This window comes from Podarcis erhardii (assembly GCF_964252035.2).
Source record: "Podarcis erhardii genome assembly, chromosome: 10".
Taxonomy (NCBI): Eukaryota; Metazoa; Chordata; class Lepidosauria; order Squamata; family Lacertidae; genus Podarcis; species Podarcis erhardii.
The window spans coordinates 31,971,074-31,996,171 of NC_138500.1; the positions used below are offsets into that span (position 1 = coordinate 31,971,074).

General features: G+C 40.0%; 1 protein-coding gene across 1 annotated transcript in view; it reads left to right on the forward strand.

The window, feature by feature from the left end:
- Positions 1-25,098, forward strand: part of EP300 (EP300 lysine acetyltransferase) — a 75,192-nt gene that overhangs the window by 42,228 nt on the left and 7,866 nt on the right. The window contains exons 10-26 of the mRNA XM_081877560.1: positions 1,033-1,204; positions 1,962-2,039; positions 2,957-3,066; positions 3,508-3,660; positions 4,123-4,608; positions 5,087-5,278; positions 7,274-7,430; positions 7,828-7,946; positions 8,241-8,480; positions 9,263-9,351; positions 11,831-11,911; positions 16,269-16,325; positions 17,014-17,091; positions 17,919-17,986; positions 19,407-19,557; positions 20,508-20,654; positions 23,135-23,248. Of these exons, the coding sequence (XP_081733686.1) occupies positions 1,033-1,204; positions 1,962-2,039; positions 2,957-3,066; positions 3,508-3,660; positions 4,123-4,608; positions 5,087-5,278; positions 7,274-7,430; positions 7,828-7,946; positions 8,241-8,480; positions 9,263-9,351; positions 11,831-11,911; positions 16,269-16,325; positions 17,014-17,091; positions 17,919-17,986; positions 19,407-19,557; positions 20,508-20,654; positions 23,135-23,248 (2,492 nt within the window). The remainder of the gene's footprint in view (positions 1-1,032; positions 1,205-1,961; positions 2,040-2,956; positions 3,067-3,507; positions 3,661-4,122; positions 4,609-5,086; positions 5,279-7,273; positions 7,431-7,827; positions 7,947-8,240; positions 8,481-9,262; positions 9,352-11,830; positions 11,912-16,268; positions 16,326-17,013; positions 17,092-17,918; positions 17,987-19,406; positions 19,558-20,507; positions 20,655-23,134; positions 23,249-25,098) is intronic.

Below are 25,098 nucleotides of genomic sequence, written 5' to 3' on the forward strand. Positions count from 1 at the left end.
TGCAGGCCAAATATGAAACTCTGGTTTGGACTGTGGGCCAGAGGTTCCCCCCCACTGCTGCTATTTTCACCAAGAAACAGAAGCCAGATTGGGGTGACAAAGCCCTGGTTCTGAGCAGTTCCTGCTATACCTCATATAAATAGGATAGTATTTAGCAACTGTGAGGAATGAAACCTGCTCTGACCAAGAAACTAGCCCCCATTTCAGTAGTTCTCCTGGTTATACTCCTTTGCTTTTGTCCATTTACTCCAGTAATGAAGTGCTGCAGTTGGGACAATGTTGCCTTATGGCCAAACCTGCCTACCATGCCAGACACTGGGTATTTGCATGCAAAGGACAGACTCTTGAGACCTTGTATTCTGGGACCTAGTAGAGCGCTGTCTGTCAGTTGAAGCAGGAGGCAGAGGCTGAGTTCCAAAGCTACAAACAAAGAATATTAGCAAAATATCATTCTGGTGTAGGCTCATTCCAGTGATGAGTTACTTGGAATAAGGAGTAAACTTTTGAGGCTAGTATTTTATAGGGCCTGCTGACTAGATACTTGTACTTGTGGTCAGCTGACTGAATGCTCAGGCAACCTAGAACTGCAGCCTAGATGTTGCCCTTGAATTACGGAACACAATCTGCCAGACTTGAAGTGTAAATTGAACAGTTTTGCCGTAGGAAGTAAGGCACTGAATCTTGATTTCCTGGGCTTACATGTACAAGACCACTCCCTGGTACTTCAAAGTATCCTGGCCTCTACTGATGGGGACCCCAGTCACATTCTCCCCACTCCCCCTTTCTAGGTCAGTACAGTATGAAGGGCAACCTTCTATGTGTGTATACCATCCATCACAAGGATCAGCATTTTACTAGTATGGATTAAAATGAAATTCTAATGAGAATGTGGCCACTATTTTCTGTGCAGGAAAAAAAGATTACAACTTAATATGGTGTAGCTGGAGGATTCCTTCAGTCTCGGGTGGATTGGAAATATGCATATTGTAAGCTTTCCTTATGTATGCATCTCATATACTTTTCTCATTGCAGGCAGAGTACTACCACTTATTAGCAGAGAAAATTTATAAGATCCAGAAGGAACTGGAGGAAAAGAGAAGGACCAGGCTACAAAGGCAGAATATGATACCAAATGCCCCAGTCATGCCACCAGCTCCTATCAGTCAGGGCCCCATGGGGCAGCCACAACCCGTGATGACAGCAAGTAAGTGTTGTACCCTTACAAAGTTTGATTTAACAATAACAATGAATTTAACAACAACAATAGACATTTGAATCTATTTGATTCTTGGGCACTCAAGAATTACAGGGGTGACAGTCATCCTCCAGCTGGGTACAGAGGGAATAACCCATATGAGCCTTCACCCCATATAGTTGTGTGATTTGTTCAGAGCCTAGAAGTGCATAGTGTGAAAACATGGCAAAGTAGTTGTGTCTGTATGAAAGGTGGCATTGGGACAAGCATGTGTGAAAACGGCTAACTCATTATCAGCATTCTGATATATCTGTATAATTGCAAACATTTGATCATTAAAACGAATAGTTCTACACAAATGACATTACACCCTTTAATCTCTCTTCAGTTACATATAGTTCTGTTTAAGGTTTCCTTTGTTCTGCTTGTGATACATAATCGTCAGTTTCAGGGAGGATGCTTGGAGAACTGTGCATGCTTTCACATTCTGTTGAAAGTACCTTCAGAATAATGCCCTTCATCCTGGCATTTCATTTCTAAAGATACATTTGGTTCTTGAAAATAGAACTTGGTTGATCAGCTGCTGAATTTTATAAAGATAGTGCTGCTGTTAGGTTTTTAGCATCCTAGATGTAAAAGTTAATATTCCCCAAATGTTGAAATATGTCCAAGAATTTAAGAATTAAACTTCCCCTTACCCTAAAGTGACTTTTTTAAAAATGAAAATGTCTGAATTCTTTAATTTTGGTGTTCAACTACATTACAGACGGTCCTCTTCCCGATCCATCTATGATTCGTGCCAATGTGCCAAACCAGATGGTGAATCGAATGCAGACACCATCAGGTAAGAGTTCAGAAAAAGAGAGCTGAACAACTTGGCACTATAGTAAGGACTTTTCATTGTCTCTACCACTTCCCATGCCAGCTCCAGCATGGTCCCCTACCTGACAGTGCTTCCACCCTATTCGGCTCCCACTTCGGTGCTGCCACAGCATGCCACCACCACCAGTTATTCACCTTCCTCCAGATATGTTTCCTGCATGGCATGCTTTGGAATGGGTGCTGAGCTAGTGCTTAGCAGCTGCCTGCCAATGTAAATTGCCCCAAATGCTATGCTTGACATTGCCCATCATGCAGTGTCCAACATCATTCTAAAATGTCAAGCCACCACAAGCAGATCAGAGCCGAGTACTGAGTTGACATAGATTCCAAAGTGCTGGCACATGTTGGGTCAGTATGTCCAGATGTGAGAGGCCAACAGCAGCATTGGGCAGGACATGGCAGTGGAATGGCAGGACACAGCAGCAGCAATGTCAGTTGCCAAAATCTTTCCACATACTTTACAGTGTCTCTAAGAGCCACCCTTTTCTTTTTATTGCAACAGGCCATGTCCATATGTAATCATTTTCCCCAAGCTGTGTTTTCTTGATTTTTCTGCATTTCTGGTACATTTTCCTCTCTTGATTTGTTTCAGAATGTCTGTGCTGTAAGTGTCTCTTTCCAGTGCCATGATAAAGTTCCTATTTGCCTTTGCTTCCTGTCTCTATTCATTTTAACTTCAAGCTTCACACTCCCTTGGGTCTCCTTATTCTCTTGTACACAGTCCTGATACTGGTTTGTCCCTGACATCTTCCTCCTTCTTTCTTTCCTATTTAAAAGATTCCCATCCTTCTCTGATTCTTACAAATTTAACTTTTTGTGTGGCATAGTATAAATATTCTGATGAACTCACCAATCTTGTTTAAACATGTAAACTTCCAGGAATGAATCAGTTTGGCCAGATGACCATGCAAATGCAGTCAGTTGGACCCCGGCAAACTCCTCCCCTTCAGCACCCTGGACAGCTAAGCCAGACGGGGACCATGAACCAGGTTGGTTGACTTTGCTTTCCATTGTTGGCTGCTGTGCCCAAACTATATAGGTGCTGTTTGACTCAAGTCCTGCTCAGAGTAGACCTGTTGAAATTAAGAGATCTGACTTGGTCATGTTTATTAATTTTGGTGGGTCTACCTTGAATACCACCCTATGTATTTAAATGTGTTGGTAGTCCACTCTCTAAATAGGGAGTACTGTTCATATTTTAACCAGTTATGTTAACTAACTTAGACCTGCAACATGCTTCAAATAATGAATTTTATTGGGCTACTGGGCTGAGAATCCAGAGGCAGTACCATTTAAGTCTCTGGCCATGATAGTCCCTGGCAACTTATCTGATAAGAGGGTATCAATAAATTTGCTATGTTAATGTCTGGAAGTACTGTGTCATTCTTAACATCGACTATTAGCTTGATACAATAAATACTTTGTTACAGATGGGATTTTCCCCACGTATGCAACAAGGGGTGTCACAACCTTCCAATCAAAGTCAGTTCCTTCAGCAGACCCAATATCCTACATTGTCTCCTGGAATGAATCCAACAAGCACGCCTATGACTCAACCTGGCAATCAGACTCCCACGTCTCAAGTATGTTGAGAGAAGTTCTGTTGGCAGGCTCTTTGGATGTGGATTTGTTTGTGTGTGTGGTAGACCTGGATGAATGATAAAAAGGGAGCAAAATTATTAATTCAAGCCAGTTACTGGCACTACTGATTATCTAGTGAGGACCATCTTTCAGGCAAGCGTACTTAGTACTTATCCTTAAGTTCTCTGTGCACTGCCTTCCATTTTACTCACATTCTCATTGGTTGGCAAGTAGTTCTACAGGAGTGCCACTGAGTGGGAGGAGGAGGAGGATGGGCCAAAGCTCCATCCATTCTCCGATGTGAACTGCCTGCAAGTCACACCACTCCCTCCACATCCTTTTCTCCTTTGTGTTCCAAACTGAGGGAGCAGGAGCTGATGGAGACTAGATCTGCCCCTGGGACTTTCAATTGTTGATACCAAACATAGTTTATTCAGATACTGACAATTCTTTTTTATCAACAGGCACAAATGACCAGCTCTTCCTGTCCTGTGACTTCTCCAGTAGTGGCGCCAGGTTCTCAAGGGAGTCATATTCATTGCCCTCCTATTCCACAGTCTACTTTACATCGAAACTCTCCTTCTCCAGTACCAAGTCGTACTCCCACACCTCACCATACACCCCCAGGACTGGTATCCCAGCAGCAGCAGCAGCAGCAGCAGCAGCAGCAGCAGCAGCAACCAGCACCACCACAGGCAACAATTGCGTCTGCTCCTGCCACTGTTCCTCAAGCGATGCCACCCGGACCACCGTCACAAACTATGCACCCCCCACAGAGGCAGACCCCAACACCTCCCCAGGCTCAGCTGACTCCGCAAGTGCAGCCTCCAGTTTCTGTTACCCCTTCTGCAGAGCAGCAGCTGCCACAGCAACCTCTTTCGCAACAGAGCACGACTGCATCTGTGCCCACCCCTACAGCAGCACTGCAGCCTCAGCATCCTACAACACCCGTAAGGAAGTTTAAGTTTTCTAGGGCTATTAAGAGTGAAAGTCCAACCTTGGGCAAAATCTTTTTAGGTTGTTATTTACAGTATCAAAGGCTAAATGGTTTCTGCTGTCTCAATAACGTGCATTGCATGAAGGTATAGAACAGTATTCTGGACTTTGGAATGCATGCTGTCTTTTGTATAGCAGAGTTTCAAAGAATTAATTCAGCTACAGATGTCTGATAAAAATATGTGTGTGTGATTTCTGGGGAGGAAGGTGCAGAAAGTGGTATAGCTAGACATAATTTCGTGGTAGGCTAGTATTAAGATATTGGGGTTTTTTTGTGTAGCGCCTCTTCTTATTGAGATGCACGTGGCATAAGTTGCTTGAGATACCATCTAGCTTAGAAGCACAAAATAAAGCAAAGAGTACAATTGCTGCAAAACTGTGTAGCACTACTTGACATGTAGCTTTACTAGTTTTGTTGCTTTCATTCTGTAGCTTTCACATCCAGGTGCAAACATTGATGGGCAAGTATCAAACCCACCATCCACCAACAGTGCAGATGTGAACTCTCAACAGGCTGCTCCTGAACAGCAGCAGCAGCAGCCTTTGCCTGAAATTAAAATGGAGATTAAAATGGAAGAGGAGGAGTCAGAACAAACAGATCTTCAAATGGAGGAGAAGCCAGAGGTGAGAGTGTGGCATTCACACTGGATATGCCTAGGAATTCATTCATTTGATCACATCTGGATCTTTTTCTTCCAAGAAGAACAGGAGGGATACGGGAAAGGGGGGCTGCAATATATCCACTCAACCCTATGAAGTAGATTAGGCTGAAAAGAGAGTAAGTGGCTCAAGGTCGCCCTGTAAATGTCATGGATTTTAGCCCAGGTCTACCCAAATTGGTACTTTATCTACTATACCAGTCTGACTTGCTGATTAAGAAAGTCAATGCACTAATTTTTAAAACATTTCAGTTTTGTTTTTTTGATCCAGATCTCCTGTCTCTGTAGTCTCTGATGCATGATACAAGCGGGGTTAGAAGTTTTCTCTCAAGTGATGACCAAGCAGTTTAATTAGTAGCACTTGTGTGGGGAACAGTTTCTGGCCAGCTGGTCAGATTCTGAACCACCCCCATCCTGTGGTCCATTTTAACAGGTGGGTGGGGTCACCTGATGTCTCATTGACACACACTCTTTTTGGTGCAAAAACTCATTGTGACATCAGAAGACCCAGACTAAAAAAATTGTCTTATGGTTATAGCGCAAGCCACACCTGCAGAGAACAATAATTTATCTGTGGCTTCTTTTCATGCTGGTGGTGAAATATTTGGCTCTCTGGAAGTGCTGATCCCAGTGGCCTTGCTGTAAATTCATCTGCACTATTAATTTGACAGCACTTGTGTGTGTTGTGAAGCACTTTCGGGATACTTTCCCTGCATGTTCCGCCTGGCCTTTGGTTTGGACTCGGTCCGACCCTTATGTTTCCCTCTCCTTATGGTCTTTATTTATCAGCTATTGAGGCTGCGTTTAAAATTTTATTTTAACCTGTATTTTAAATTGGTCCCCCCCCCTCTTTTTCCGCTATTATGTTTTTACTGTGGTTTTATTGGTGTTAGCCGCCCTGACCCGGCTCTGGCCGGGGAGGGCGGGGTATAAATTATTATTATTATTATTATTATTATTATTATTATTATTATTATTATTATTATATGTGGGGAAGTGTGTGTGTCTGTCTGTTTCTCTCTCTCTGCGGCCCCTTCGGCGCTTCTCTCCCGGGCATCGGAGAACAAGAGAAAAGCAGAGAGGAGACAGACAGACAGACAGACAGACAGACACAGACAGAGGACTCAGCATGGGACTCGGGAAAACCAGGAGCTGGCTGACCGACCCATTCACCAGGGAAGCTGGAGTCGCTCTGTTGGGTTGGGCTTTGGGTGGGCAGGAAGGAGAACTGAGGCTCATTGGCTTCGCAGTGTGCAGGCAGCAAGGTCTCCTGTTGTGAGGTGTCTTCAAGGAGCAGCTTGCCTCCACCCCTTCACTTCTTCCAGCCCCGCTTCATGACATTCACTCCTTCTGCGCCTCGCCTGCCTTCTCACTGGCTCTCCCTCTTCCCCACCCGGTCCGCGCTCTCCAGCACAGGCGAAAGAGCAACCTCCTTCTGAGTTCAAAAAAAGGAGGGAAAGGCAACGAAATCAGGCTTATGCAAAAGCCAGGCAGAAGCATCCCGATGTGGCACATTGCAAAGCTGCCCCCTCTCCCGTGTGTGTGTTTTGCTTCGCGCAAGCGTGGCCCAGCGTAGCTCTCCTCTCCCTGGTGTCGGAGGGCAGGCTCGTCCACCCCCACCCTGCTCTGCATCATGGATCTTGAAAACAGCAGCACAGCCCGAGCCAGCTGTTTGTCCTCAAGGGTAAGAGACAGACCCTTCTGTTTATCGATGGCTAGCTGATCTGTTGCTCTCCGCCAAAATAAAAAATAAAAATCCAAACCTGCTTTGGATCCAAACCCACACCATCACAACCCACTCTGGTACACGTGTCATAGGTTCACCACCACTGCAATAGAGGGAGTTCATACAGTGTCACCCAGCCACTTTCTTCATTCTTATTCTTGAAGGTGTGGTAATTTATTATTATTTATTTTATTTTTTGCTTTTTTGCTCATAAATGTCTTCTTGCTTTTCCAGGTTAAGGTAGAATCCATGTCTGAGGAATGCAAATCTGAATCAACAGAGCAAGAAGAGAAAAAACCAGAAGTGAAGCAAGAAGTGAAGGAAGAGGAGGAAAGACCTAGTACTCCAGGTACTCAGTCTTCACCAGCTTCAGGACAGTCAAAGAGGAAAAGTAAGTTTACTGTTTCTTTTCAGCTACATAGAGAACCTGTGTAGTTTTCTTAAGTTTGAGACTTGAACTTCGGTACTTGAACTTGAATTTCGGTAATAGGATATCCATAGAAGGATGTGCCTTATCTAACGAAACACTGGTTAGGAGGCAGGCCTATGAAATTTAATTATTAGCCAAACTTTACATTTATTGTGCACATTAGCTCTTGAGTAAAATATTTTTAATTCCTACTGTTGTTCCGTATCAGATTCCTGTTCTGACTATTGTAAATTAGTCAGTGCCTAACACTTCACCATTGGATAATGAGTGGGGAAACTGGAAATGAAGCATTGTCTTGATGTTAATCAGATTTCTAATTCTCTTGGTTAATTTTATGTTATGTGTCTCCTTTCACAAGTTTTCAAGCCAGAAGAGTTGAGGCAGGCACTTATGCCAACATTGGAGGCACTTTACCGTCAGGACCCAGAGTCCCTTCCCTTCCGACAGCCTGTGGATCCCCAACTACTAGGAATTCCTGTAAGTGTATTGAAAAGAAACATTTCTCTCAATGCATAACTACTTTTCCAGGGCTTTGGTGTGTAACAACAAAATCCTGTAGCTCCATCTTTTTCCTTTTTCTTTTTTTCAGATTAGTCTCCTTCAGAGCAAAGTTGTCTTCTGTATTGGGCATTTTTAAATTTGTCTGACCGAAAGCAAATGTCTTACCCATTACTTTCTGAGATGGGGTTTCAGGCTTTTGTAGATGAGATAAGCAAAGACATTCCATGTCTGCATCCAAGGGTTCAGAATTCTTATTTATTTATTTTTCAGGATTACTTTGATATAGTAAAGAACCCCATGGATCTTTCTACAATCAAGAGGAAGCTTGACACAGGACAGTACCAGGAGCCCTGGCAGTATGTCGATGATATTTGGCTCATGTTCAACAATGCCTGGCTTTACAACCGCAAAACATCTAGAGTATATAAGTACTGTTCCAAGCTGGCAGAGGTGTTTGAGCAGGAAATTGATCCAGTTATGCAGAGCCTTGGCTATTGTTGTGGACGAAAGGTAAGGAGAGTCATCTTAAGCTGAATTTCAGGAAATTACCCAAACACTTCAATGTCTAATTTTAAGGATCCCTTAAGTCTGTTTTGAATGCTAATATAGAAATCAAGTATGGTGAACTATTTTAGGATTGTCTTAAATTGTGTTCCGTACTTACTCCAGAGTCTTAATGTGCATCATTAAATACAACATTCAATTGTTTTCCTACTGCATGTAAGCAATAAAGCAGATGGTCCTCCAAGGCTAAGAAGTTTATTGTCCCTGGTCTACCTCTACATGTAGTTGTGTACAAAATATTTTGATGGCAAGGTTTTCTTTGGGGTAAACAGCATTCCGAATGGATAAAACTACTGCCTAATAAATGTTATGTTGTACAGCAATCATCATTAGCACTACAACATTTGTAGGTTGTGCTCTGATTCTAGGAGCTTGGGGAGGGGCGGACAGTGTTGATATTGAACTACCACCACTCATACTTCATGAATACTTATTCATGAATAATACTTCATGAATACTTATAAACAAAAACCTGAGGTTTCTGTGCAATCCCAAGTATGGGCTTTCTGCCTCTTCAGGACAGTGTCTGGAACCTTCTAGAGCTTATCCATTAGGAAAATTTGGAGCCCAGCCTGCCCTCTGGAGATAGTGTACATGCCGTCATTGGGTGGGATCTGTGCATTCGCTGCTTTTGGATTACCAATGTAGTAGCAGCTTTTGAAACTTTGCTTTAAAGTGTCTTATTTCTTGGATACCTGTAAGCAACCTGCGTTCCCCTCTCTTTTCAGTTGGAGTTTTCACCACAGACTTTATGTTGCTATGGCAAACAGTTATGCACAATCCCACGAGATGCTACATATTACAGTTACCAAAACAGGTAAGAAAATGCTTGGGTACAGCATTGCACCTGCTGTGAAAAATTATATTAGATATAGGCAGGCATGCACTTACATTTGTAGCATTCTCAGCAGATTACTTCCCATGCAAGCCTTGTTGCATCAATTGACTTTTACTTCCTGTTTCAGAAATTAGGATGTTAATATAAACTCTCCATATGCTTTAGATTAGTTCAAAGCTTTTGCAGTAAAACCATCATTTTTTCCTCTGTATGAAACAGTGCACAGAAAAGCATGCATGTTTGCATCTTGAGTTCACTGCATTTAACATTCAGTCTTGTCCTAAGGGAGACATATTTCCTGTTTTAGATCAGTTATTTCAACCAAAGCTGTAGTTGTAAAGCTGTGTTTTGTTTGAGCCGCGTGAAAAGCAGGGTGCCTGCAAGGTCAGAGAGGGGCTGACTTCACTCTGCCTCTTACAGTCTCTCACGCTCAGCTAGAATTTCTATGGTAGTAGCACTCCTGTGTGTGTGCTTGGGATCTCTTAACTATTGAGGCATAACTGTCAAGTGTTCCTGAGTATGTACTCTTGTTTAAGAAGCTAAATCTTGCACTGCATCAGACCAAGATCTACCTGGTCCAGCATCTTTTATGGGAATTTCAGTAAACCAGCAACTTCTCTGTACTCCATTGGATCTGCAGCCTTCAGTTTCTTCTCGATAGCTCTTTTCTGAAGTGGAAATTAACTGAGGAGTGAACTCTGGAGTTGTTTCATTAAATAAGCATCACCGTGCATCTTAACTTTACCACCTGCATGATGATGGCAATCTTTCTGAAGACTTGCTTTCTGTGATAGCACGGTTCTATGTTCTGCTTTGGGTTCGGAAAACATCTGATAGGAAAAACTGTGTTTGGAGCTCTTTTAAGGGAGGAAGCAAAACTGAGAACACAACTTTTTCACGTTTTTTGTCAGGAGTATTGCTGCAAATCATGCTTTGGGTGGGTTGCTGAAGTAGATAACTAGTTCTTTAACAAATCTAAAGCTAAGCTTTCATTTATTTCTATAACTTTACAGCTTCATGCCATAAGTCATTTTTATCACAAATGCCCACTTGAGTAAAGAAATCATCATATGTATACATATGAGCTGGGATCCAAAGAACTGCTGTAGGTGTGTACATGGGCTAGGGCATTGCTACTGGATTTTTTTTACCTTTAATCAGCAGACTGTCATGCCATATCACAGCTTTTGAAATTAAGAGGAGTTTCAAAATCAATGTGGAATGGAAGGTTGCTGTCCAAAACATGCAAGGCAAAGCCCCCCCCCCCAGCAGATAACACTAAGTGGTTCTTTGGACACTGGTCTTTTGAATGTCCAAAATCAATGTTTGTCATTGTATCAGTGTAATAAATAAACTAACCTGTTATAGATAGGAAACATAGGTGGTGAAGAAGTGATCCGTTCCTTAGCAATTACATTTCCTCTAGTGTTGGTTTTGCTTTGCTTTATAATACTGTCACAGTTTTGTTTTTTTGTTTTTGTTTCTTTTTGTTGTATGTTTGCACTCAAATTAACTTGCTTAGCAATGGAAAGGCTGCAGTTTCTGTGCACTCTTGAGGGTAAAAAAACATCTTGAGTAAAGCATTCAACATTAATTTAGATGAAGATGGAATCCTTTTAATATGTCAATTATACATCAATTTGGAGGCATGGAACATCAGTACGTCACATATTAAGAACATACATATGCATATCTCATTGTCAGATGCCTTAAAGCACCTGTCATTTTGGCAGATCATGAACAATTACATAGAAATTGTTTTGGGGATGGTTACTGCTGCTTTAAACAGATGTTGCAAACAAAAAATGCTTTGAGGGGAAGGACTGGCCTGTCAACATTTGAGCATTCTCAAGATGGATTGTTTTCACCCCTTTCCAGCCCTCTCCTGGCAGATGTTCTTGTGAAAAGAGTTGCTACCCTGATGCAGATGTCAGAGCAGCAATTGCTCTTACCCTTTCTTCATTTTGATTCTCTGCTTTATTGTAGCATTGATTATTGAAATGAGGAGGGCATGGGCATACTAAAATGGAATACTCTTTTTATTTGCTATAATTTGCTGCTTGTGATCCCATTTGAGAGATTTAATGCTAATCTGTGCTTTGCCTTGGCTTTCTGCTTTGTGTTGTCCTGTCTTGCTTCTGTGTTTTTGTTTTTCGTCCTGCAAATCCCTATTTCTTTGTTCGTGTGTGTGTGTTGTTTTTTTATTTCTCCTTCATGCTTGTCGTTGTCTGCACTTGGCTTTGATTGCAAAAAAACCAACCCAAACAAAAAAACAAAACCAAACACAAACTCTGGGTCCCATAAATCTTCATCATTGAATGTCCCTGTCGCCGTTGATGACCTGCTCTCTGCTCCCGCCCCCCTCCTTGGCCTGCTGTGATTGGTGGCTCCGTTGCTTGGCTTGGGCTGTGTTGTGTGGACGGAACAGTTCACCCAAATATGGCCTTCTTGCCGACAGGTATCATTTCTGTGAGAAGTGCTTCAATGAAATCCAAGGAGAGAGCGTTTCTTTGGGGGACGACCCATCACAGCCTCAAACGTGAGTAGCTATCTCCTTTCTAATTATTTTTAAATTTCTTAACAACATTTATCATAGCATTAGTCAATCTCATACTGTAAATACTATTAAACAATTTACATCAAATTTATGGTAAAATTCCTTATTTAATGCTGAGGCCTTGTGCAATTATGGGAGGAACAGAGGACAGGAATATTATTTGAAAACTAGACAAACCTTATGTTTCAGAATAAGCTTTAGCTTTTAAAACACATATTTTGGTGAGAATATGAAAAACCACTTTTGAAAAGTAGAAGCATTCTTCCAGTTTATATGCTAGATTTAATAACGACCTAATGTTTAAGAATTCCAATCCCACCTGAGCCTGCAAAATTTTTTGTTGCTTCTGCTTGTAGAAAAGAGACTTCACAGCTTGCTTTAACTTTTAACTATTTTGTGCATGTGCATGCACACACATACACACAATGACTACCTTTAATCTGTTGAGCAGGAGATCCAGTAAGGAATTGTTCAGGCAGGTACCTAACTGAAAGCAGGCCTAAATTTGAAAACACGGGTGACAGATTTTCCTGCTCAAAATAGGGTTATGTTGGAGCAGAGTGTTCATAGGAATTGTTTGCTGGAGGTTGCAACCATGTTCTGACACTTAGAATATTTATGTGCCTTTACATATTGGCCATATTTGAACGCCACATCCTCTTCTCCTTAGGCACAGCTACAAGGATGAGATGAGAACTGCATGTTGTCCAAACCCTAAACTGTGACTAACCTTAACTATGGCTTGCAACAACTCAACTTCAAACCATGTGTTATGAAGCATGCTTGTTTCAAACAACCCATAGTTAATGCTAGCCACAGTTTAAGTTAAGTTCAGATGACACGATGTTGCGGTTAATCTAACCCAGAAGAGGAACCATTGGAACTCTCAGGAGGGGAGTGCACAAGCTCAAGGCTTGTGGCTCACTCTTGTCATGCTGATGTGTGACTTGTCGTGAAATCTGGACTGGGTCAATGTGTAAGGCTCCCTTGCTTCAACTTCAATATTTGTAATGTTGTTCTGATAGTTCCATAATATGTGAAATAGATTACTTAATTGCAGTAAGTGGGGGTCCTTTGCCTGATGGATTCTGGTTATATGTGAAAATATATAAACAGGGAAGGTTTTAGAAGCAGGAAAGAGCCTAATGCCGAGGATTAAACAAGAAGCGCTTGGAAGGAGACTTAGCTAAAAACTTAGTCTTCAGTCTTGTCCACCACTAATTTAACCTATAGGAGAAAATATGTAGTAGATTTTTGGAGAAGAAGTGCCTAAAATGCTTTTAAATACATTTTTAATGCTAAAATACACTGGATCTCAAGAGACATAATTTTTAGTCTGGTTGGATTCTGAGGCAGCAAATGTCTTCCAGAAAAGGAAAGTTTCCTACCCTTCAAAAGGTGAAAGGGAGCTAGCCAGGAAAAGCTTCTCTAGGCAACAATTTCATAACTGGAACATCACCACCAAGAACATCCTAGATGTCCAGATTTTTCCTCTAGTCCAAGAACACTCTTTGAAATCTGAGAAACAGTTGTAGGCACTACAAAATATCCTTTCATATCCAGGCCAAGTTCAAGGTGTTACTATTGATATACTAATACAAAACCCTCAACAACTTGGGATCCATTTACTTGTGAGATCACCTTACCTCATTATATGCACATTTGATCTTTGAACATTTTAAAATACCTATTTTAACTTTTTTTTGTTGACATTACATTAACTTATGTCTTGTAAACCACTTAGAGGTTTATTACAATTAAGCAGTACGGTATATAAACTTCGTTAAATACTAGATACACACACACCAAAGCAGGCAGAATACCTCTCCCCCACAAAAAAATTAATACAAACAATTACCACTCCCCTGTCCTTCCCCAAACTTGACATTTATTCATTTTGTATACTGCCCTTCACCCACAGATCTCAGGACAGTTAGTTCACAACATTAAATTACAATATAAAAACCACAAAATACATAGTAAAAAAGAACAACATCAACAACTTATAATGAAGGGATTTGAGAAGTGTGGTCCCTAAGAATTTGGGTTAGTACTGGTGCTTTTTAACTTGTTCATAAATCACCTGAAATTAAGCACGAGCAGTGTATTAGCCAGTTTTACTGATGATACTGAATTGTTAAGGTGGTAAAACCAAAAGAGTATTGTGAGGAGCTCCAAAAGAATCCAAACTGGATGAATGGGCATTAAAATAGCAAATGCTGTTCAGTGTAAGCAAGTATGAAGTAATGTGCAACGGGGCAAAGCATCCTAACTTCACATATATGCTTATAGAGTCTGACCTGATGGTTACTCATCAGGAGTGAAATCTTGAAATCATCATTGGTAGCACAGTGAAAATGTTGACCTATTGTGTGGCAGCTGTGCAAAAGGAAAATTCCATGTTTGGGATCTTTGGTAAAGAGACTGGGGAAAACTCTAAATATCACAATGTGATTATACATATTTGTAGAGTGACCACAACTCCCCATTAAAAAGGGGGGGCAGAGGGTCTTGGCTTGTACCAAGGTGGGTGCCTGGGGGCAATGTGATACTTGCAGGTGTCACACTGGGGACCCCAGCCTATATCTTACAGCTGCTGTCCATACCTCTTTGAGAGGATACAGTAATAGCACCACCTCCCAAAATTTCAGTTCCATATGGGGTACCTATGATATTCCTTCATGTTATGAGGGCCCAGATCAGGTAAGGCCTTAAAAGAGCTGAAACCAGAAATTTGAGTTTGTGGTTGGAAGCAAACCAGTAATCGATCCTATTAAGTGTAGCATAATTCTTATGGCCAGCAAAAGTCTGCTACATTCTGAATCAACTTCTGAAAAAAATTCTAAAGCAGCTTTATAGATAGCACACTGCAGTAGTTCAGTGGTAGAAGTTACAAAAGCACGTGCTACAACAGTTATTAACAATAATTTCCTAACCTAATTTAATTAGTTTGATATTGTTCTAAAAGGATGCTTTTCAACAAAGCCTCTTTGGAATAGCTTACCATAGTAGAAAAGAATGAAATAGCTAGCAACATTGTGATAAACAAAATCATGTATCTGATAAAGTAAGCTCTAGTCCGTGAAAGCACATGCCATAATAAAATGTGTTGGTCTTTAAGATGCCACAAGACCCTGTTAATTTTGCTGTAACAGACTAACATGGCTACTACCTGTCTGGTAACAATAAACCCAAGTAAGCAGCAAGGGGGGGAAATATGACAGTCACTAAAATAATAGATCAGATTGCAGCAGCAATTTGATTAAAAGCCTTGGTAAAAAGGAAATTGAGCTGAATCAAGGTAGAAGTAACTGCCATATTTATGTCTAGAGAGACTATTCAAAGACAAAGCACCATCACTGAATACATGCTCTCACTAAAAGAGTTGAGGGCACCTGGAAAAGGGTGTTGGAAGGTGGACACCCTTTTATAAGAAAAGGTGGTCCTTCTTAAGTACTCTAGTGTCAAGCTGTTCAGGGCTTTAAAGGTATAAAAATGACACTTTGCACTGAACTTGGAAATATTGGTTAACTTTGTAGAACTATTAATACTGCATAGGTGCTGAAACGAGTGTGTCCTGCTTAACAGTTTATCGGTTGTGTTTGGAACCAGATGAAGTTTCTGAACCAGTTTTAAAGGCAACCTCATATACAACATATAACAGTAGTCAAACTCTGAAATTTCCAGAGGGTGGAAAACTATGTCTAGGCTATCATAGAAAAAGCAAGTATTACAGTTGAGAGAAGAAAAGGAGGTCTCACTAACCCAAAAGCTAGTCATAAGTTGTATATTAATAAATTTCAGTCTTTAAAGATGATGTGTTTTATAAAATGGGGTTTCATGATACGTCAAACTGTAGAATGTGTTTAAATAGTACGTTCTGTACTTCCTAGTAGCCTCTTTATGCTTGTCTGCTCCCCAGTCTGTGATGAGTGTTGAATTTGGATGGTTAGAAGCTGCATGGTGACTGCATGGTTCCTGTACCTAGTGAGGAAGAAATTATCTGTAGTTTCTGATGACACTGCTAAGCCCTAAGACTTTCTGGATTTTTAAGCATTTGCAGAGGGGGAGGAGTGCTTAAGTGTGTGGTCACAGGTTATGAATGGCAACTCCGGTGTCTTAAAAGCTTTTAAGTAGCCACTACATTGCCCTAGATATTTGAATTCACCTGTAGTTTTCCTTCCTCTCAAAAGTTTTAATTCTTAAGAAGCAGAATGCATATGGAGTCCTATTGGGCTATGTAGCAGGGTTTCCTGTAGGTGCTAGGAAGATTTATTATTATTATTATGAGCAGCTACTTATTTTTGTTACAACTGTGATTATCAATTTTTCTCCTCAGCACAATAAATAAAGACCAGTTTTCTAAAAGGAAAAATGATACACTGGACCCTGAACAGTAAGTCATGCTTGAGCAGCTCAAATCACTTGTCATTTTAAAAATGAAATAAAGTTTTTTTCACCGTTTATTCATTTATTTATTTTTGCAGAGTGTGGGAGGGGTGAGTGGAAGGCTTTAGCATTATTCTCTTAGTTTATCACCTGCAATATTGATGATGTGTTGTACCTTAAGAAAGCAAATATTTGCCTGCCTAAGTATGGCCACATAATCTGAGTTTGGGGTAGAAAAGCCTTTGATTACTTTAGTCAATATTACAAATTTATATTGAATATATTTGTTTTGAAGTATAAAAAATTGACTTCACTTTTTCAAAAGCCTCCCAATCCTCTTTGTAAACATTTAACTGTGCTTTGTCATGTACCTAGTTCTGCTTTCAGACTTAGATGTACAGGAATCTTAGTTGCTGTGAATTCTTTTAGTAGTGGAATGTAAGAAATGAGAAGCTATATAATGCATAACTAAAATCAATGTAGACCATATGGGGAGTAGTGGTTTGCATTTGGGCATAGTACACTAGACTGTTGCTGAGAAAAGATACATGTACAGCAGATCAACAGGTTTGAAATTGTACAGTTCTGAATATTTTGTACTTGGGCTACATAATCTTCAGTTCCAACACATTTTTTCTAAATCAGTTATCTTCAACAACTTCCTGTGTTGCTTATACTTTGATTCTCTCTTCCAGGTTTGTTGAATGTATAGAATGTGGAAGAAAAATGCATCAGATTTGTGTGCTTCACAATGAGACAATCTGGCCATCTGGGTGGGTTGCTTCCTGCTTTTTCTTTCCTTTTTTCTTACAAAGATGGTAATTTGTTGATGATGTGCTTCTTGTGTACAATTAAAAATGACAAAATGACTACAGTTCTATCTGAAAAGAGTGCTGGTGATCTAATTAAAAACAGCAACCATGCTAGCTTAAAATTGTTTTTCTAAAATGCTTGCCATTATGTTACTATTTTCAAGTCAGTTGATAAACTTGCCTTCTTAATAGACATTTGTTAACATGCTCCTATGTAATATCAATACTGCCTTTAGAGGGACTTTCTACAACTCAGATCCCAGGAAGCTTGATTTTCTAGTTCCAATAACCTTACTACTGCTGCCACAGATCACAGAATGCACAGAGAGCATCATTTATATGGTCCATGATGCAGTATTTCAGAAGGCAGGCCAACATTCTCAACAGCATCCTCCATTCTGTCCATCTGGTATATTGTCCTAGTTGGAATTTATGCTCTCCTTTGAAGAAAGTGCTGTAGGGAAACTGCTGAAGTGGTAGTATAGTGTACATTAATCACTGGATCAGCTTAAAATTAGTGCTCATCTTAAACCGGAAAAGGGAATTTAATTGATAAAACATATTTTTGGCAATAAGACCTTTCAGTGATTTCCTAATTTATTGTTGATACGTACTAAAACATTGATCAAATCCAATATGCTATCCTTTTTTAAAAAAAGAAATAATGGTTGAAATAAATACTGGGTATCAGGATGTTAGAAAATATCAAAGGAATATTTTTGTGGAGATTATTCACCTTTTTGTTAAGAATATATTTTGAATTTCTTTTTTCCCCATTTCTATTTCAGCTTTGTTTGTGATGGTTGCCTAAAGAAAACTGGGCGAACCCGGAGAGAAAATAAATTTTGTGCTCGAAGTAAGTGAAGATACTCCTTGTCTTCCTCAACCCTTTGGTTGCTTTATTTAATGCATTTTAATCCTGTCTTTCCTTCAAGATGGCTAACAACAACATTAAAAATCAATACAATAGAGAATTTCAAGTACAACAAAAATAAAATAGCAAGTTAAAATAACAGTCCCAATTGCCCACTTATAACTTTTTAGCAAAATTAAATCTCTAAAGTCCAAGAGCCTTCATAAAAAGAAGAGTTTCCCTTGGCAGGGAGTTCCAGAGGCTGGACACAGAACCTGAAAAGGTCTCATGGACCCAGCAAGATGCATTTCAGGGGTCAGAGCATCCACTTGATGCTCACTTACCGATTAGGAAATAAATCTTACTAATTTCAGAAGATCCTATAGCTAAGTGATACGCTGAGAACTGTTGTTATTACATGCTGTTTTTTTCACTGAGCCACAGAAATTAACTTGAGGTAGTCTATTGACCAGATCAGTTCCATTTGGGTACTGACAATATTCCTCTATCAGGAACAAGATCCTAACGTTACTCCGCCTTTAAAGTGGAATTTTGAATCTTTGGTCATTTTTATAATAAGAAATTAGGCAAGTATAGAAGTCCTTGCCTATCAGTAACCGCCTGGTAACTTGCTCTGACAAGGTGCAACAGGAGGCCCAGATCTCTGCACATCCTTGAAATATGGAAGACATTAACTTGCAGCCAAACACTTGGAGTTTTCCCCATTATCCTAAAATGGAAACCAAGCCACTGTATGAGCCTGATACTTAAAGTCTCAACATCTGTTTGCTTTCCCCCCCATAATTAAAGCTTCCTGGATTTATTGAGATCATTGCTTGAGAATTGGGGTGGGGGTGGGGATGTTGTATTGTGCATGCTATTTGATTTCCAGTTTCTTTCCTAATCATTCCCAATACTGTTTGCCTTTTTTCTATGCTGCTGCATGCAGTGTTTTTAGTGAGCTATACACAGATAACTTTTTCCTAAGTAGTCCGTTCAGGAACAATCTTGCTAGTATGGTGGACAGTTTAAGATGCTGGAGATAGATCTTAAAAGAGCTCTAGTTCCCTGCTAGGGACATCATGACAAGCATATGGTCAAAAAGTACTGGAATCATGTTTCTAGATGAATTCTGTTTTCTTCATTTAGGCGATATATATGCCTGATGCTATCCTCTTTTCTTGGGGAGAACATTATGCAGATGTTAATTACTAGCTTTATTGAAAACTGTTAGCAGGTTAATTCAGTTCTACATCATTCAGTTGGTAGATTAATAGGCAGAAGTTTTAGATTAACATCAGGGGCAAAAGCATGCAAATTTTAATCAGTGGGTCTCAAGGTAAAGCTATACCTATTTATATTAGGCGATTTTGGTGTTGATGTTTACTGTAATAGTATGCTAAGAGTTCTTTGTTTTATACAGGGTTACCAGCCACAAGACTTGGTACATTCTTAGAGAACAGAGTGAATGAGTTCCTGAGAAGACAGAATCACCCTGAGTCAGGCGAAGTCATAGTTAGGGTGGTTCATACTTCAGAGAAAACTGTAGAGGTAAAGCCAGGGATGAAAGCAAGGTATGTTTTTCCTCAAGTCTTTGAGTTATGTTTCCTTATGAATCCTCTAGTTGCACAGTTACTATGTGTGTTAAAGCAATGCATAATATATAATTTTCGTAATCAAAGAGCACTTGGCAATATCTTTGCCATCAATCGTATCTCACATTTATGAGTTTCAAACTGTTATTTCTATGACTTTCCCATTATAACAGGTTTTTTTTAAGTAAGGTGAATTAATTCAAAAATGTTGATCATAGGGATTAAATAGAGCATTGGCTTTTCATAATTTATATCTAAAAAATAAAATTTAAGGAGTAAAACATAATATTTCAGTCGGCTGTAGATACCCTGAACTGCTAAGTTTTCATTTGCAGGCTAAGGTGGTCAGATCTCTTCTAATGTTAAGATATTTCCTCGCTTCCCCACACTCCCCATGGAATGTCATAATGTGAAGTGTTTTTAATGCTGCTATTATAGTATGAATGATTATAACAATTAGGACATTCACTGTTGGTTGCATATCTTGTTACTTAGATTTCATACAATGAATTGTAAGGGTGAGGAGAAAAGGTATGTGGGAGATGTTGGGAAAGACTAGGGTAGTAAATTAATCACATTAAGGAGACTGAACAGGCATCTCTTATTGTTTAATTCTTATCAGAGATGGCTCTAATTCTCTCCATAGTTACCGGTGTGCTCATTTAGGTTTTGTGCAGTTTATTAATTAGACACGCGGTTATGCTATCAAGACATTTAAAGCTGTTTTCATCATTAAGGTTAAACTACAACAGAACAAGGCAGTTAAAACAAATCCATTATAAAATAAATAGCAGAAGTTACTAATTTTTATTTTGGGTACGATATCTGCATTTTTGAAACTGTACCACATGACTAGAATTTCTGTTACCTTTATTCTGTCATGCTTGTCTTCAAAGAATGCCTTTAAATTATGTCTTTACATTTTGCAGGTTTGTAGATAGTGGAGAGATGGCAGAACAGTTCCCTTATCGAACAAAAGCCCTCTTTGCTTTTGAGGAGATTGATGGTGTCGATTTGTGCTTTTTTGGTATGCATGTTCAGGAGTATGGATCAGATTGCCCTCAACCCAATCAGAGGTAAAGAAATACACTAATGAAGTTTTATAATTTTGATGGTAGTTATGTTTGGATTGTTGCTAGATATTCCATTTTGAAGGTTTAAGAAAGGTTGAATTATTTGCCCAAAATCAAACTGCAAGATTCGTTGTAAATGTCTACAGTTACCCTCTACTCCTGTTCCATCTCTGACTTTTCTTTCTGATGGTTGATTCTCTCCCCCCCCCCCTCAATGCAGGCACAACTGTGTTTACTTCATAGAAGTAACTGGAATGTTTTTATCTTTAAGGTTTTATGGTTTTGGGCTAGCTTTGCTAGGCAAGCCAAAAATTGTGGTTGCCAGGTTCGCTCTTCCCACCCTGTCCCATCCCCCCGTGGCTTGATGGAGGCAATCGCCTCCACTCAGCAGCAAAAGAAGTCCTGTGGGAAAGGCAGGCCAGGACCATTCTGGCTTCACCAGTGCTCAACAAAGGAGCTCAAAGTAATGGCCAAAGACTGTCCCCCTTCTATGGGAGAGAGGGAGTGTCACCATTGAGCAGCCACTGAAGAAGCCCTCAAAGCAGATTGGTGTTGGTTTTAAGCCCATATGTTCAAAGTGGGGGCTTGGAGCAATGAAGATGATAACCAATCCACACCTTCTTCCTAACCTTAGAACTGGGGAGAGGGGCAGGGATCATCAGAATGCTTCCAGGGGACAATCTCCACCCATCTTTGGAGCATCAGAGTTGGCAGAAGACTCCCCATGGCACTCCCCATGGCAAGCATAATTGTTGAAGCTTGTTTATCTTTTATATGTAATAATAATAATAATAATAATAATAATAATAATAATAATAATAATAATAATGTTTTCCCCTTAAATTCAGTATTTTCTACAGAATTAAATGAATAAGCTCATCTGCTCATATTGGTCTTCTACTTGGGGATGGATTGTTAAACTATTGCAATAACTGTTGGGAGATGTATCCTGAGACCATTGTGCTAGCCACATAATGTGCCCATATCTCTTGAATGGGGGAAAGTAGCCTATGAGTGACCTATTTGTAGAGGTCAAGTAATGCCTAAAGTTTTAATACAAGCTAAGTACTCGGTATTTGAGAGATGTTAATACTTCTTAGAAGTGGCACCATGTAAACCAGTACCACATTTTTTTCTCCTGATATTATTTCTATTTATTATGCTGTATTGTTAATGAGACTATATATGTTTGTTACTGTAATAGACTTGCCTTACAAAACACTTGAGAACATCCAACGTCTGAGGCTTGCATGCCAGAGAGAGATCTAGCCCAACAAGTTTGCAGGACTGGTTTAAATATCAACTGTGACTTGATACTATAAAGACTCTCCTCCTGCAAGAGAGGGGAGTGGTTGTGGTCGGGAGCCGGGCTCCGCCTCAAGCTGGGGGCATTAGCCCCCTGCCTCCCACTCACCTGGCTGGCGCCCACACCCACGGGCAGGCACCCAGCCAGATGCCTGCGAGGGGGCGTGTTTAGCAGCCTAAATTGCTGCGGCGCCAGCCTTCCGGCCTCACTTTTCGTCGTCCCGTCGCGAGTCTATAAGTACAAACCTTCAAGGAGCTTTTGACTTGTATGTGCACTTTTTGCCCTCCATTGCACAGGACAGTTCCCTTTCTGGTCTGAGGCAAGTCAGAGTTAGTCATTTTGTCTGAACTGTCAAACTATGGTTAGTACTTCACCTGTGGGCCAGTATTGGAAACAAAAGTTTGATCCCGTTTTCTGGCCAAAGACAAATCCTAGTTTTCCAGTTCACATAAAATCACAGCATGCAAGCCTAAAGCTTCTTGAAGGTTCATTCTAGTAGCACCAAACCAAGGTTTGACATTGTGACTGAACCTTTCTGACATTAATTTCTTCCAGAGATGAGTGCTGTAAAATAAAATATAAAACAAGGGCCCCCAACTTTTGGAGTTTTAAGGCCACCTTTGGAGATCTAAAACTCTCATGGGCATCCCAAGATATAAGTTTCAGAGAGGAAGAAAATAGTGATGCTCAGAATACCCCCCCAACAGACAAAACACCTATACATCTCTGATAACAAATATCAGATTAAAAAAGCAGTTAACATACCCTCTAAAATAGGCAACCTTCCCCAGAACAAATACAAGACAAGCAAGCCCCCCAAAACCTCATTTAAAGAAACATTAGAACTGAAGGGCAAGAGGTATTGGTGGCCACTAAGGGGGTGTCAATGAGGACACCATGGTGCCCACAGTTGTCATGTTGGTGACCCAAAGTATAGAATGTTACATGGCAAATAGAGAAAAAGTTTGGGCAGGGAAATGGCAATGTAATTGAGATAGCTATGTAAACAAAACAAAAATGTGAAGGAAGACAAATTACTCAAATGTTGAAAGTACCTTAATTCAAACACCAACAGACATTTTTCCTTGGCAATGGGGAAAAAATGGAATGGTGGGGTATTTGAATAATGTTTCTGGTTAAGGCCTGGATTTATGAATGTTCTCTGTTCTTTATCTAGGAGAGTATACATATCTTACCTTGACAGTGTTCACTTCTTCCGCCCCAAATGCCTGAGGACTGCTGTATATCATGAAATCCTAATAGGATACCTAGAATACGTTAAAAAGTTGGGGTAAGCTTTCTGTTCTTTTGCAATAAACTCCATACTATCCCAAATGATTGAAAATGATAGATCTTCAGAAGTAAATTGTGGGTATAGATGTGCCCAAATTAGTAATTAACCTTAATGAGCAAGAATATACAGTTAGGTTGCTTGTGGCAACCGTACAGTACATTTTAGGTCCCTTCAATGTATGGGCAGAAGTCAGTATATAGAGAAGTTCCAGCTTGACAAGTCTGATCTGAGTGTTTGTAAAGGAAAACAATTCCTGCAGTGCTGACTTACAAAAATAAAAATAGTCTTAAATGTTGTCTTCTATTATTGTATTGATCAGTGATGTGAAAATCTCTTGTAATTGCTTTCAAATAACCCACCTATGGCGTAAAACTTCTTTTCCGTCTCTACCTTTTCCCTGAACTATTTTCTTTAATGTCTCTTTTTAAAAGTTTGTATATCTGAGGGCAGAGCCTTTGTCTCATTTTATGTAGTGATAGTCACCAGCACTGAGTAGAAATTTTGACGCATGAGGTGCTTCAGGAGATAATGTGTCTGGAGGGGGGGAGAGAAAAGAAACCAGGGTGGATTGATTGAAAATAAAGAAAACCAGCATGATGTGAGAGGTCTCATTTAACTAGATTAACCTGAATTAAATTAACCAAATTGTAGACAAAACTAAATAAATGACAAAGTGAAATAAGCCAGAGGAAGTGGGGTGGATTTGAAGAAAATGTAGAATAATTAGTGATATGCTTATAAAAAGAGGTCCCACAAATATCTCTGTTGTGAAAAAGGTGTCTGATTATACAAATTTTGAAATCTAAGCAAAGGGACAGTTTAAGACCTGTATCAATGGGGTTTTGATGTTTCTCTCTGCTTTTTTTAATCGTAGTTGCTACATAATTCTTGCCTGGGTAAAGTAACCCTTTTCTCTACTTAAATGTTCTTTGCTATCAAATGAAGCAGATAGAAGTTGGCTACCCAAAATAAACTGTCACAGATTTATAAGCTGCTGACCACCACATCTTGGTTATTGAGAAGATAAGCTGTAGAAGACTGAGGAAAGGGTGCATTCTGCCATTAAATTGTAACTATAATGGTAGAAATGGGCACACAAGCAAAAGTTAAAGTAGAAATTGGCTGATAAAGCAGCAGGAAATATTGGTCAAGTTGCTTCAAGGGGAAGAAGCATAGGCAGTAGATTCTGAACAATTTGACTTCAGGACCTAGCATTTCCTTGAGCTCCCCAGAATCTCCTCCCATCTGTCGTAAGTATTGAAAGGGAGTGGTGCTGGCAGTGATTACCAGATAGTTCTGGTGCAACTGGTCTGCCTTACAAGGCTGTTGTGCAGCAGTTGCACAAGGAATTATAGATAAATGGAAAGGACAAAGAACTACCCAGCATCTGGCTGGGGAGGGTATATAGGGCAAAATAGTTTAGAAAGAATGGTGAGCATTCTAAATCTGACCTATTTTTCCATCCCCAAAGAAAAGGAGCCTAAATTCAATAAGACAATATTAATAAAACCATTAAAAACTCAGATTTCTCCCAGTTTTGCAAGTATTATTGAGCATAGCCTGTAACTGTTTTCAAACAGAGATTGGGTGGGTTGAGTTGGACAATAAGCTCTTTCCATTGGCTACCGCATCAGGCTTCTGAATCCCTTAGAATAGTTTAAAGGTATATGAATCAGTTCTGTTTCTGAAGCTAAGCAGTTTTGGGTCTGACCAGTTAACTTGGATGGAGAGGTCATCTGCATCATTTATACATTGCTCCTTAGATGCAATATTTCTAGGCTGACTTTGGCTCTGCTTGGAGGTTGTAAAAGAAACTCTTGCTCCTGAAAAGATGGATAAATGAAGTG